This window comes from Clupea harengus, chromosome 23, assembly GCF_900700415.2.
Source record: "Clupea harengus chromosome 23, Ch_v2.0.2, whole genome shotgun sequence".
NCBI classification, from domain to species: domain Eukaryota; kingdom Metazoa; phylum Chordata; class Actinopteri; order Clupeiformes; family Clupeidae; genus Clupea; species Clupea harengus.
The window spans coordinates 5,884,692-5,900,474 of NC_045174.1; the positions used below are offsets into that span (position 1 = coordinate 5,884,692).

Consider the following 15,783-nt stretch of genomic DNA (forward strand, 5'->3'; position numbering starts at 1 on the left):
CTGTCAGCATCCCCCTGATATTGTTCCCTTTTTCTCTTTATTTCCCTCTCTGTCCTTGTCTCCCCCCCCCGCCTCCCTCTGTTCCTCTCTGCCTCTCTCTCTTTTCCATACTCAGCACAGGAGACAAGCCCAGAGCACCACCAAGTATGTGGAGCTGATAATTGTAGCTGACAACCGAGAGGTAAGCCACTGGGATGAACTCTTCCTGTTGCCCTGTGCCACTCCATGCAGACGAGCCCTCCAGCTCTCCCCCAGCTCTCCCCAGCTCTCCCCCTCTCCTCCTGGCTCTATCTGCAGAGGAAACGCTGATTATAGAAGCACTGATTGCATGGGTGAGAGCAGCCTAGATAAGCTTGCACTGGATACTCTTCCCATCTGCCAACACTGAAACAGAGAGAGGTGGAGAGACTCTTCTGGCTCTCTCCCACAACAGCATTTCATATTGAACTTGTCACAGTCTATAAAAATACAGCGGGATCTAACTAGAGGACATATTTTGCAGTGTTTTGGTTGGGATAGTGCCGGTAATGTTGTTGAATGCAGTAGGGTTGTGAGGGAAATAACATTACTCTAAAACCTCAAGGTATAGGAAGAGTGTGAGTTCATGAGCCTCTTGTGTTGTGGGGATTCAGCGTGTAATTTGCTCTGCTGGATGCTTGGCTGGGTGTCCAGTGGAAGAACAGCACATATGTTCTCTATATCTCTACATCTCGCTCTGACCCTAAGAGCTTCACACAGGAAGTGGGAAACTGATGCCAGACTGCAGATGTGGGTCACACCAGTAGATGTTGAGTGGGGTCATTAACACACACACACACACACACACACACGCACACACTCACACAAACAAATAAGACACTCAGTTGCATAAATAAAGTTGCACACAAACACGTGTACAGGAAAAAACAATCAAACACAAACAGAGAGACAGACTTAAACACAAAGACACCACACAAAGACAAACACAGGAAGACGGAGGAAGTCTGTTACTGGAGACGAGGACTGGGTCAATCTTGTTTCCTAATAGGCAGTAAATGAAGTACTCACAGTCGTGTCAGAGTTTCATTTTAAAACCATACATTTTCTGAAACACTGGACGTATCCTCTATAAATTATTTCAGTACGTCATTATGAAATAATAGCGGTTTTCCTGGAGAAATTATGTTCGGTCCAGCCAGATCCTGATTAATAATCCCCAGTTCAAATTGTTCCAACCCATTAATCTCACTGACCTGCAGCTGTGACTTGGGCTAAATGGCTCTTCAAACATATATTGAACACTGCACTATGCAATAGCAACCCAAAACAAACTTCAAACGAAATCCATCTCTCCAATGTAGTTTGGCATCAGTACAACAACAGAGCCTAACACTTTTTCCTCTCAGTTTCAGAAACAAGGCAAAGACGTGGAGAAAGTCAAGCAGAGGCTGGCTGAGATCGCCAACTATGTGGACAAGGTAAGCCTGAGTGAGAACCCAGGGTTGGTGCGCTGGGCTGGGATGTTCCTGAGCTTCAAACAAGCCCCAGAGCACAGATGGATAGGGATGGAGGAAGTGATGATGGACAGATGACAATTGAGGAGCAGCCACCTAAGGGGTTATGTTTCAGAGGAGAGGTCGTCTAAAGGCTGGGAGAAGAATGACAGGTCTGGAGTTAGGAGAGAATTAGCTGTTCTCTCAGACAACTTTTTCTTTCTTCAAAAGGGTGTTTCAATTGAACTATGGATTGAACTGTTCAGTTGAACAGAACTACGGAAATAGATTGAACCATCCAGTCCATGGATGGATTGAAACAATTTCCACTACATAATTAGGCAGGAAAACTAATAAATATAGTTTGTGGCTTAACAGCAATGACAGCAGTAATGTATGTGTTGGGTTGAACTATCCTTTTATAAAAGTAATCTCAATGAAGATTGATGTTGAGATGCTCTTCCATCCCTTTCTACCCCCAGTTCTACCGGCCCCTGAACATCCGTGTGGCCCTTGTGGGGCTGGAGGTGTGGAGTGACTCAGACAAGTGTGCCGTCTCACAGGACCCCTTCACCACGCTGCACGAGTTCCTGGACTGGAGGAAGCTGAAGCTGCTTCCCCTGAGACCACATGACAACGCCCAGCTGGTCAGGTGGGACAGAGACCGACACACTCCCTCTCCTCACAGCGTGTGAAGTCCTGTCAGCCAAATGAGGATGTGGGAGGGTGGGCAGGGGTGGATGTTTGACTGAGCTTTCCAATATGCTAATCCCAAATTGTCCCAGGATGGTTAGCAGAGCGTGTACTCATCACTATGCATCAATTGACTGACTGTAAAAATCGACTTTAAATCTGAGTTAACTGAACTGAAATTGAATTAACTAGAGCGTTTGACAAACGTCTGGACAAATGAAGTACATCTTGTGTTTTTTTATTTTTTTTATTTCCATTTGTCATTTTTTCCAGTATTCTCAGCTCTACTCTATGAAGGTACTAGGCAGATATCTAGGATGACATATAGTAAGGTGTTCCACTTAAGTGTCAGGATTAGCAGGTCACTCCATATGACAAGCTCTTTGGATAGAAGAAAGTAGTAAGCCTATATTTAAAAGGTTACAGGCTGTTGCTTATTTCTTCTTGTAAACATGGTCACTTAAAAAGAGGCTGATGTTCCCACTGCTGAAAAAATAACTGCACCGATTACTTTGGTTTCTTACATTTGTGTGTTTGCCTGTCTGCAGTGGGGTCTACTTCCAGGGTACCACCATAGGCATGGCTCCGATCATGAGCATGTGCACAGCTGAGCAGTCAGGTGGCATCGTCATGGTAAGTGGATCCTGATTGGCCAAAATGGTTCTGAGCGGTTGCGTTGTGGAACTGTAGCTGCTGTTCTCATTCTGTTACCGACAGATGTGTAGATACGAATAAAAAAGGCTATTTTTCACAGACAAGATTTACCCATTTGGCTGAACCTTCAGTGTAAACCAGATTAATTGCAAACAATCATCACAGAACATCTAAACACTACTCATCTGCCGTCTGTTCATTTTCTCTTGCTGTTTCCTTGTCCTCCATCTCCCCAGCCTCTCGGCACATCTCTGCTGTCAGACATCCTGCTCCCATTAGCCTGAAGGTTAAGTGAGGTTTCTGGGGTAGTGGCTGTCTTGAATGTTCCCAAACACATCCACACAACTGATCTCAAGGCGTAGTATCGTGCAGTGCGCCCACATTCCCAAGGCATTGGCTGTAAATCGCGCCTTGTATCAACTTACATGAGTCAAGCCTGAAGCGATTTCAAGAGGCAGGGCACAACAAAGTCAGCATGCGTAAACCCATCACATCCACACAAGGGCTGGAACAGAAAACAGCGTTTAGGAGAGTTGGGGAGAGAGTGGAACATACAGTGGAACCTTACACTTCTCCTTCACACTGGCGAACACCAAACTCTCTCTCCACAGGGTGTGGACCAGGTTGCTGTACTCCACTGCCCCGAGGGGTTTACCCACTCCTGCTCATGCTGAGGGTGACCTGAGACCTCAGTGATTACAGGGGGATTGGGGATCTTGTTTGCTCCGCGGCTCTATTCGAGTGCGTCGGTCGATGCCCTTGTTTGTTTTGACTGGAAGCTGAGGTGGAAGTAACTCAGCCTCCCCCCCGAGAGAGAGCGAATCGTCTCGCAGGGCCATTCAACATGAGGAATCATATTAGTCTCAGGGTATATCACTCAGAAGTTTCATCTATACAAACCAGCTGAGACTGTTTTTAATGTCGAACACAAATCACTCTGTCCCCTCCGCATTCCTTCTCTGTTTTCTTCCACAGTCCTGAATCGGAGCCTAGACATGTCCAGGAGTCAATCACTGATCCTGGATCTGTTGTATCCATTCAGGCATTGAAAAGTCTTTGGCAAGTTTACAGAGCCTATAGCCGCAACATGGAAGGACCCCAAAATATGTTTTTCGCATCGACTCAAATCCGTCTCCATTAGGCCACAGCAATACCCACTTTGATGCTGGAAGGGTTTTACTGAGCACTTGTTTCAGCCTCGTTTTCATGCAATCACTCTCCAGACGCTCATGGAAGTTGAACCTACATTATGTGTAGAATGTCAGATGTGTGCATCACCGTGGTTTGAAGGCTTTGCCGATGGGCGCCTGCAGTGAGCCGCGGCTAGTTTGATGTGGCCGGTTTGATGTGGTTGTGTGCGGTGAGTGTCAGCAGGGTGTGTGAGGGGCACTCTAGATCAGAGTGATTTGGAAATTGGCGCGTTCGCAGCTACAGCTGTCCGCAGCATTCGAGCACCTCGTCATCATGAGGTGCGTCGTCATTTGAATAATGCACAGCCACCAGAATCTTCTCCATTCGCCCGGCTCTCTGCGCACACTCGCAGGAAGGATGCATACACATAAATGCACTCACAGACACACCCACACACACACACACACACACACACACACACACCACTCTTTCTGCCTCTCTCACACACACATACCCACACATGTACACACACACACACACACACACACACACATACACACATACTCACATCCACAGAGCTGCACATACACTGCATAATTCACTTAGAACCACTCTAGAACTGTCCTAAGACCTCAGTGGAAGATCTTGACAGCTGCTGAGCTCTCTCCTTCTCTCTCTCAGTTTCCACGTCTCTCCCTTTATCTGTAAGCCAGTCCTTCCTCAGACTGCCTTGTTTCATCTAAGACTCTTCATGTTTTAACACCCTCTTTATCTTACTGTCAATCTTTCTTTCACCATTCCCCCATTTATCATTAGGCTTTGCAGGTTTACATCCACACTTTCCTGTGAGTCTTTCCATGGAGGTGATGTTTTGCCACTGTATTACACAAACACACACACACACACACACACACACACACACATGCTATAGCACTGGGAAACAGCTTGGAAAGGCACCGTCTCCGCTAGATCATTTATTCTGGCTTGGCAACACACAGGCCATTACAGATGCGGTGCAAATCTTGAGTTATGTTTCTCCAATGGGTTTTTGGAAAAGTAATTATTTCGCTTGTTTGTGGCAGTGCTTTATGGATTATCTACCTCATGTGCAACACGGAATTGCAATTCCATTTATGAAAAAAAAAGTATATTAGTCGATGTTTGTCAGGGCCTAATCTTTGGAAAGCGTAACTAAATGGATTACACTACACTGCACACAGCAAGCTCCTCAGAAAATTGGCTTATTTATTTGGAAATGGAATAGATTGCGGTGTTGTATGTGTGTGTATGTGTATCCATGGCAATCTTTCCATTGATCTAAGCTACACTGAGTGTGATGCAACTATCCCAATGTTCCTCTGGTCTCTGTAGGATCACTCTGACAATCCCAATGTTCCTCTGGTCTCTGTAGGATCACTCGGACAATCCTCTGGGGGCAGCGGTGACTCTGGCCCATGAGCTCGGACACAACTTTGGGATGAACCACGACACGCCGGAGAGGGGCTGCGGCTGCAGGGTGACGGCCGATCGCGGAGGCTGCATCATGACCCCCTCCACAGGGTGAGTCCAGCGTTCCAAGTGGGGTGGTCCACATGGATCATCTTAAAGTTGCACAACCACTTCACACTTCAGCATTCTTCATGTGTTTTCTGCAAGACTGTTTCGCTGAGTTCCCGACAGAACTGTGACTGTGACTGCTGACTGTGTAAATACATTTCCAGTCGACAGATTGTAGATCCTTCTTTGAATGCTGTAAGGATGCCATTAGATAGGACCCACGTGTTAACCTGCGCAGGAGGCATAGTGTGCACATGATGTCTCCTATCACTCCTTCTGAAGCGTTTCATGTCTTTGTGTCTCCACCTACCCATTTAGTTTAGTCCCTGTATACATAAGGACGTGTGGGTAAACTATACATAGTAATGCGTCCGCCCAGTGAATTGGTCCAGAGGCTGGGTCACTGCACTGCGGTTCATTACCCCCAAATTGAGTCTCATTGGCCTCAGTTCAACAAATGATGCTTTAAATCTGTCTAACCACCCGGAATGCATTAGCCCTCTCCAAGCTGTCATTAACCTCCCACCAGTTGACCCTAGCCCTAGATTAAGCGGGTGTCACTCAAAAGGAAGGAAGGGGTCTGATTACTATCATATGTGAACATTAGTACACATGTAATTCATTGTTCATTTATTGCCTGTCATGATTCTTTGCTCATGCAGGGCCATTTTGGGGTCCCTCTTGATCTTTATTTTTGCGGGGGTTGATGGTGGTGTACAGCTGTTCTGAATGCCCCATGGTGAGGAGACTCCCTCATAGTATGTAATGCCCCATGATTTGGACCCATAGCCCCCCTCGCTGCTGACATGTGCTCATTCATGCTGGAGGGAGAGAGGCCGGGGCCTCCCCCGAAATGTAGCTTTGGACGGCACACAAGCCCTCCCTTCTGAGATGGAGCCCCAGCTCACTCACTCATCGAATGAGGTGCAGCGGCAGCGTGTCCTCACGGCACCTGAGGCCGCTCCCCTAGTCCAGGCTGATGCAGAGGCTGCTGGGTAAGATGGGCTCAGATGGCGGCCCGGCGACCTTGGGCTCGCTCGTGGCATGAGAGGCTCGCCGCTAGCTCCGGTGTTTGTGCTGGATACCTAATCGCGTGTTTGGCTTGGCCAGCAGCCACGAGAGCGGGGTAACACTATTCTGTATGATGTGCTCATGAAACAACACTGCAGCGTGCCACAGAGGAGCTTGCGCGGGGCTACAGGGCCATGCCGGAGAAAACACAACTCGACTAAGAAAAAGATCAGAGAGACAAACACACACACACAAACAGAGTAAAGTGAAATAAACTATAATAAAAAATAAATTCATACACGAGCCTCTTGCAGCCTCTCACAGCTTGCTCTTTGCCTCACTCCTCACTGGCTTGTACTCTTGCTCTGCCTCCCCACAGAGAGTCCAATCACATGCAGTTTCATTGTGAGGGTGCACCCATGCAGCTTTTATGGAGCGCAGTCTCTTGGCCGTCATGATGAATACTTAACCACCTCCGCGCACCCTCCACAGCGCAGTCAAACGCAGCCAGGCCCTGTCACCTGATCTGTGGAGGAACACAGGGGAGGCTTCCAGAGGGAAGGAGCTGCTCTGGTGGGTCCCTCTGACTGAAAGCATGGTTCTGGACATGTACTCCCAGCAGCAGCAGCAGCAGCAGCAGCAGCCTCTGCTGACTGAGGACAGACAGTTGCCCTTAAAGCAGCTGAGGGGAGAGTTGTGCTCACTGGCTAATCCAGCGTTTTTGTTTCATTCCCCTGCCCAGTGTAACACCAAGGAGGGGGGGTCATGGTGCTCCCTATCCACTGCTCCACTGAGCTGCATTATCCACTTACGCAGAGTTATGGAAACCAGGGCTTAACACACGGATGTTTGAGGAACTCGGCTTCTCTGCAGGTGATGTTGGGTTAGGAAGGAGAGCAGGCTTTGCATGACCCTCTGGTCTGACTGCCCTGGATGAAGTTCCTGCTCATTACAGCTCTCTTCCTTGAGCTCACACAGAGACTCACTCTCACAGAGAGACACTTACACACAGAGACTCACTCTCACAGAGAGACACTCTCACAGAGAGACTCACTCTCACAGAGACTCACTCTCACAGACTCACTCTCCCAGAGAGACTCACTCTCACAGAGAGACACTCTCACAGAGAGACTCACTCTCACAGATTCACTCTCACAGAGAGACTCACTCTCCCAGAGAGACTCACTCTCACAGAGAGACACTCTCACAGAGAGACTCACTCTCACAGACTCACTCTCACAGACTCACTCTCACATAGAGACTCACACACAGACTCACTCTCACAGAGAGACTCACTCACACAGACTCACTCTCACAGAGAGACTCACTCTCACAGAGAGGCTCACTCACACAGAGAGACTAACAGAGAGACTCACTCTCACAGACTCACTCTCACATAGAGACTCACACACAGACTCACTCTCACAGAGAGACTCACTCACACAGAGAGACTCTCACAGAGAGACTCACTCACACAGAGAGACTAACAGAGAGAGACTCACTCTCACAGATTCACTCTCACAGACTCACTCTCACAGAGACTCACTCTCACAGAGAGACTCACAGAGAGATTCACTCACACAGAGAGACTCACTCTCACAGACTCACTCTCACAGAGACTCACTCTCACAGACTCACTCTCACAGAGAGACTCACTCACACAGACTCACTCACACAGACTCACTCACACAGAGAGACTCACTCTCACATAGAGACTCACTCACACACGTTTCCCCTCTCATACATTCATTCTCACTCACATATGTGCCTGTATTTACACTCCCACCAAATCATGCACTTGCACTTACACACACACACACACACACACACACACACACACACAAACACAAACATATGCCGGCACACTCAACTTTGTCCTCCTGCCCAGTTTGTTATTTGCTGACCCGTCTGTGTAGTCTTTCCAAAGGCTGGCAGAGCAAAAGCGCATCTGCCAACATGGCTGCCAACATGGCTGGAGATCCAAGTCTGGAGGTGTCCATGTGCTCCAGCTCATGCTGCCTGCAGTGAGCTTCACTTGGCAGCTGGGTTTCAAGCACAACTTCTGCCTCAGACAGAAAATGGATTTGTCAAAGTTGACATCATGCAGATACTTTTTTTAATGTCTGGGTTTGTTTTCAAACTCGTGAGAAACCTTCAGCACAGTGTCTTGGACAAGGGTGACATAATGACATGCAGCCATCTCATAGCTCATTCAGGTAATGGCTGCCACTGATAGCTGCCTTGTTGGTGCCCGATGGTGACTCTCCTGTAATGGGGTGCAGATTGAGCATCCATAATATGACAGTAATTGGATCTATCTCAGTCGGCCCTTAGCAGTAACAAGATCTAGGATGAAGAGTCCATTAGGGCACTGGGCAGCTACTGCATAGGAGCAGGTGGGCTTGTCCCCCCCCCCTCACACAGCTGTTGTCTTATGGGTGTGTTGAGACCTAAGTGCAGTCCATCAGTCTCCCCCCGTCTGCTGAAAGGTTCACCAATCCTTCTCCTCAGACCAGACAACATAACCTCTCTGTCTGGTTTTGATCTTGGCTCAGACTTTTTGTGGGATTTTCAGCCCTATGTTTAGTTAATTCAGCGAGACAGAATAAATGAGACAGGAGGTTGCCTAACAGGCTTCCTGGCCCCAGTGCCACGGAGGCCAACCTCGGATATGAATCAGACGATGGGAAGTAGCCAGTGGCTATCAACCGCTGACCCACTCCCTGCCAGGGTCAGGCACGCCCTTCGCCCGCTCCATTTAATTGTGTCTCCGGGGAAATCAGAGGGAGAGGATTCCTTAATATCCCGTCTCGTCCAGACGACCAGGCACCACGCAGCTCATCTGATCCTATCACTTAACAGAATGATCCAGAACCTTCGCCGCAGTGAGGGGAGGCGAAAAGCCGCAACAAGTCAGACATGAGGATGTGGCAGTGACTCCCTTTGGCCTGCGGGGACGTCGGTGACACTCTTAATGGTCCAGTGACTGAATCGGCGGCGACAGATGAGATCACGTCAACTCCGTTTGCGTTTGTGCACCCAGGAACAGCTCTGATTGAGCAGTCAGGGCATTAGGCATGTGTTTTCAAGGGAAAACTCATGAAACCTAATCTATTCTGGAGGATTGAGGGAGGAGGAGGAGGAGGAGGAGGAGGAGGAAGAGTGGGAGGAGAGTGTATTTGCATCATTCTGTTCTGCCTAAATGACTGCGCTGCGCTGCGCTGCGCTGTCTGTTCCTCATCAGTGGACACTCATCCATCAAATGAACAACAGGGAATTCACCAGACACCAGGGCACTGCAGACAGCTAGCGAGTGACACTTTGTGTTCCCACGAAAACCACTCTTCTATTCCACTGGCTCGGGATCTAGAAGGTTGTGGATAGGGCTGACACACATCTCATGTCTACTTCCTCCCATCCTCTCAAACTTAAGGCGTTACGGTGGCATTTCTCACACTTTTCTGTGACACAGCTAGGTCCCGCCAAAGGGACATTGCCAGCTTGGCGTAGTCTAAGATCTCTGCCGATATCCTGGCGTGGTGGTTTCCATTGTGTATGAGGGGTGCCACTCCGCTGGGCAGTGAGTGGGCCTGACTGGCATGAGACAGTGTTATTGTTCGAGAGAGAGAGAGAGAGAGCGAGGGCGCGCTGGCCAGGCTAGGGGCTTAGGTGTCGCAGCTTAGACACATGTGGGTGCTCCTGGCTCTCCGCGGGGCCGGTCATGGCACAGATGGGAGCAGTGCTGAAGGAGGGAGCGGCCATCTCTTATCTCCAGGCCTCTGGCCCACTCAGCCTGTGTCCACTGCCAGGAGCTGGACTCTGAGAGGCTGGGTCAATACAGACCAAGGTCATGGGTCCTTTTGGAAAAACCCTTTGTGTTCCTTAAGTGGAAGTATTTCTATTGTAATATGTAATACGTTTGCTGGGAGGGTAAATGATCTACCTGACACTAAAAAAGGAAACTTGTGCTGCCAGATACACGTCCTTAAACTTGTAGCCCTGGTCATTGAGCATACACAGAACAGAGTTTCATCCGGACTAGCTCTGCAGAACTGATCTGATTTGAATTAAGGGCAGTGATGTCAGCACTGTTCAGAAACTACAGGATCAAGTTTACACTGAGTGCTGTCCATTGTTTTTTGTGAATGTATATCTATGTAAATGTGTCTTTCCAGCCAAGCTACAGACATGTTTAAGACCAGTGCTTAGTTGATTCTCTTTAGCTGAAATGGGTCACTGTGTGTGTGTGTGTGTGTGTGTGTGTGTGTGTGTGTGTGTGTGTGTGTGTGTGTGTGTGTGTGTGTGTGTGTGTGTGTGTGTGTGTGTGTGTGTGTGTGTACATATATATGTGTGTATGTGTGTGTGTTATGTGTGATAGAGTGGGTGTATTCATTGCCCTACCTTGTCATTATTCTGTCACTCCCATGTAGAACAGACTAATCATTCCTGCGTGGTCTGCTGCTTTGAACAGCTGGAGTTTCAGTGGCTTCTGATGTGTGATGTGCTTGTGTTGTGCTCTAACCGCCATCACACAGAGAACATGGACACAAGGCCAGGCAATGTCAAAGAGAGAGGAAGAGAGAGAGAGAGAGAGAGAGAGAGAGAGAGAGAGAGAGAGAGAGAGAGAGAGAGAGGGAGAGAGAGACAGAGAGAGAGGAAGGGAGAACAGATGACAGCTGCTGCCAAGGTTGTTTTCTCTGGATAAAACCACCATTTGCTCAACTGAGACACATAACAAAATGATTGCCATCACCATAAACCACTCGGAGCCATCGCCAGCCCCCCCCCCCCCCCCCCCTTCTCTCCTCTCCCCTCATCCCAGAACTTTTAAAGTGGGAAAGCCCTGGATGGGGGATTGCTGGAAGAACAGCAAGGTCAAGCGTCTCCTTTTGAACCTGCCCTCTGAATAATATTGTGGTTTAAGGCATAAGGTGGCCCCTGGTGGAGTTGGGGTCGTATGGAGCTCGTGTTCACCTCCGTCATCCCCCCTCCCCCACCTCCTCCGTTGCTGGGGGAGAAATAAAAGCTGGGCCAACAGTGAGATCATTTCAAAACACTCCGGACGTCGTTCTGCATGATCCTAGACATGTAGTGTGTGGAGGAGCCGGCGGAGAGGCTTGTTTTGGGGCACTGGAGGGCTGCGTTTGAGTGCACGAGGGGCGGAGGTGGGCACATGTTGTTAAATGGGTGAATTAAAAAGGGTTTCACAGGCTGTGGGCTCTCTACAGGCACATCTGTTGCACTGTAGGGGGAAAAGGAGATCAAATCCTTTCCCTGAATCAGACAGAACGTCTGGCACGCAGCAGTCGCTCCCTCGTGCTGAGTATCCTGAGAAGTAATGGCGGCCTTGGAAGAATAATTAGTCTTGTGACCCACATATTCCCCTTCACTAACACCGTGACCTGTATTTACTGTTTTCAGAATCATCTGTTGGAGCGCTCTGGCAACAGATGGAAAGAATTGTCCCTGCCAGTCAAGAGGCCGTTCAAGAAAACGTAAACCTTGGCCATTTAACAGAACATAAATCAGTGTAGATGTTTCATTTATAACTTAGCATAGCGGGAGGTGCAAAGTGATTTGTTTAAAAGCAGAGGTGAGAGTTTGAAAGCCGTGGGAGGTAGCCTTGAAAACAGGTCAGAGCATTTTAAAGCAGGTCCATCTCTCTGCAACACAGATGGACTGTCAGACACCATCACAGAGACCTTTCCTTCTGTGTGTGTGTCTGTTTGTGAGTCTGTGTCTATATGTGTGTGTGTGTGTGTGTGTGTGTGTGTGTGTGTGTGTGTGTGTGTCAGCATGCAGTAAGTTTTTATGTGAGTGTGAGCCAGTGAAAAAAGTTTCCATCAAATACGAGCTCAAATGTTTTGGGAATTTTTCTTTCTCTCCATCTCTCCATCTCTCTCTCCATCTTTCTCTCTCTCTATCCCTCTCTCTCTCTCTCCTGTGTCTTATTTGTTCCCTCTGAACCATAAGAAGCAGCGGAGAGAGTTGAGTGTGTCGTGTGTCAGCAGAGCATTAAAATTCATGTGGGGGTCCGAGCGAGGCGCTCAGGCGTGCCTCTGGCTCTCTGTGGACCCCTGGCTGCCCGAGGCACGCACCACTGGAGGGGAGATGTGCACGCAGAGAGGGAGAGAGGGAGAGAGGGAGAGAGGAGATGTACATGGAGAGAGGGAGAGAGGGAGAGAGGAAATGTACACGGAGAGAGGGAGAGAGGGAGAGAGGAGATGTACATGGAGAGAGGGAGAGTGTGTGTGTGTGTGTGTGTGTCTGTGTGTGTGTCGTTGTGTGTGTGTGTGTGTGTGTGTGTGTGTGTGTGTGTGTGTGTGTCTGTGTCTGTGTCTGTGTGTGTGTGTGTGTGTCTCTGTGTGTGTGTGTGTGTGTGTGTGTGTGTGTCTGTGTGTGTGTGTGTGTGTGTGTGTGTGTGTGTGTCTGTGTCTGTGTCTGTGTCTGTGTGTGTGTGTGTGTCTGTGTGTGTCTGTGTGTTTGTGTGTGTTTGTGTGTGTGTCTGTGTTTACGGTCCCTGTCCCGGTTGGATACTTTCAGGAATGAACTCTTCCCCCCCTCGACTCACTTTCAGATTGCTGCTACATCATTGAAACATACTGTACATGTACAGCAGGCGGCTCACGTGCACACACACACACACACACACACACACAAACACACACACACACACACTCATGCATGAGCTCCTCTGCGTTAGCCCACGGGCACCCAAGCATACAAACCAGCTGTAATCTGTTTTTATACACACTGTCCTTACACATATGCACACACATGCTGCACACGAATACAACATGGACACAAGTTAGCACACTAGAGTGGAGCTTCATAAAGCAGCATGCGAGCGCTCTGATTGCCTGTGGAGCTTCTGGCAGGTCCCCGAGCTGCAGCCGCTCCCCTGTGGAGACGACCACCCTCTCGCTTTGCTCCAAGAACAATATTAAAAACACATCCTCCCCTAGCCCCTTTGTTTGGGATTTATGGCTCGTGCTGTTTCTCTGCAGGGGGAAGAGTCTGTCAGTAAGATTTCTTGTGAGCTAGGGGCTCGTAAATTTCCCTTATCACTGTTCCCCTCTCTCCTCGGATGGTGTCAGAGGGAGCCCTGGGTAAGAGGGCCCTGAGGTAATGCACTCTGCTTTGACAGGTTAAGCGCACTGATTTGTGCAAACGTTTGTCCCTAAAGTCTTCGCTGGGTCGTGGGTGCTTCACTGATCTAATTGGGGACGGGTTATAATTGTCATTGTATCGCATGTCTGTGAACACTGAGCTGTCTCTCTCTCTCTCTCTCTCTCCCTCTCTCTCTCTCTCCCTCTCTCCCTCTCTCTCTCTCCCTCTCTCTCTCCAACTCTCTCTCCCTCTCTCTCTCTCTCTCTCTCTCTCTCCCTCTCTCCCTCTCTCTCTCCCACTTTCTCTCTCTCTCTCCCTCTCTCGCTCTCTCTCTCTCTCTCTCTCCTTCTCTCTCTCCCACTCTCTCTCGCTCTCTCTCTCTCCCTCTCTCTCTCGCTCTCTCTCACTCACTCTCCCTGTCTCTGTCTTTTCATCTCCCACTTTCTTGAATGGGAGGTGTTTTCACTGAATACAATTATTTATATAGGGAAGATGGTGGTATATTGTCCAAAACTGGATTAAGGGAACCCTCTATGTGTGTGTGTGTGTGTATGTGTGTGTGTGTGTGTGTGTGTGTGTGTGTATATGTGTGTGTACGTACAGGTACCCATTTCCCACGGTGTTCAGTAGCTGCAGTAAGAAGGATCTGGCTGCCAGCCTGGAGAAGGGGGTAGGGATGTGTCTGTTCAACATGCCCGAGATTAAAGTGCTCTACGGGGGACAGAAGTGTGGCAACGGCTACGTGGAGGAGGGAGAGGAGTGTGACTGCGGAGAGCTGGAGGTAGAATCCCCACCCACGTTCCACTCTAGCCCACTGCATGCATGTGTTCCGCCCCATGGCAGAGAGATGCCACTGTGACGTCAGGAGGTTGGTGAGGGAACAAATGGTGACAAAGGATGCCCACGCAGAGGCCAGTCCAACAGGAGGACACTCAGAGACACTGAGGGCTGAGATGAGCACACACACACACTCCCACACAACACATGATGTTCATACACATACACTCACACACACACACACACACACACACACACACACACATACACTCACACACACACACACACACACACACACACACACACACACACACACACACACACACACACACACACACACACACACACACACACACACACACACACACACACACACATGCACACACTCCCACACAACAAATGATGTGCACACACACACACACACACACACACACACACACACACACAAAGAATGTTCAGACATCCACTCGCACAAATAGTTACAGAGACAAAACAAGGCCCTTGTAAAAACAAGCACAAACCCATGTAAGAGCATACACAACACATTGACACCAGGACACTCCACCATGTGGTCTGAAATGAGACGTGCATTATCATCTCGTGAAATCCACATTTATGGCCCAAAAGCCATGATGGATTGCAACAAACATTAGAGCTTGATGACGTAATTTTTGGCTATTGCTTCATCTCACGAAAAACTAAATTAACAGACAGCTGTACAATCAATTTTTCTGTCTCACTCACAGAGTTTGTGTATATCTTTTTGTGTCTTTCTCATCTCCCCCCCCCCCCCCACACACACACACACATGCACACACACACTCAATCGCAGTCATATACTGTACACACACATCTGGTCAATGGATACTACGAGCCAGGGGGAAGTCAAGTGACTGCGACCACTTTTGAGACTTATCAGAGAGTGCTGCAGCAGAGATCTTGGACACCTCCTCTGTGGAACAATAGCTGTTTGTTTAGGGGGAACGAGTGTTTTTATGGAGGATGAGTTCTGGCGCGAGACATTTTCTGGCAGCGGTGTGTTGCTCTTGCAGCTCTCGACAACCCACAGCGTGTGGTAGTGTTAAGTGTAGGTCCCGAGAGTGTGTGAGTCTGTGTATCTGTGTTTGTGTGGAGTCAGCAGTGTGATGAGGGGACTGGTTTTAAGTGTCACTGGCCGCCCTGCCAAGTCACAGTTTATGACCTTAGCCAAGATTCAGCGAAATTCAGATATCTTAGAAGTTATTAAGAGAGAAAGAGAGAGAGGGAGAGATTGAGGAGGAATATATGGAAACTACATCAGTTCTCAACAATTCTCAATAGATATACAAATTTGTGCACACATACACACAAACGCACACACGTACACACAGACACACAG

The 15,783-nt window shown here is 48.7% G+C and overlaps 1 protein-coding gene across 1 annotated transcript in view; it reads left to right on the plus strand.

Moving 5' to 3' along the window:
• The window catches only part of LOC105903289 (disintegrin and metalloproteinase domain-containing protein 12), a 74,630-nt gene that overhangs the window by 44,058 nt on the left and 14,789 nt on the right, over window positions 1-15,783 (plus strand). The window contains exons 7-12 of the mRNA XM_031561158.2: window positions 116-181; window positions 1,386-1,457; window positions 1,955-2,124; window positions 2,714-2,798; window positions 5,362-5,510; window positions 14,232-14,409. Coding sequence (XP_031417018.1) covers window positions 116-181; window positions 1,386-1,457; window positions 1,955-2,124; window positions 2,714-2,798; window positions 5,362-5,510; window positions 14,232-14,409 — 720 coding nt within the window. The remainder of the gene's footprint in view (window positions 1-115; window positions 182-1,385; window positions 1,458-1,954; window positions 2,125-2,713; window positions 2,799-5,361; window positions 5,511-14,231; window positions 14,410-15,783) is intronic.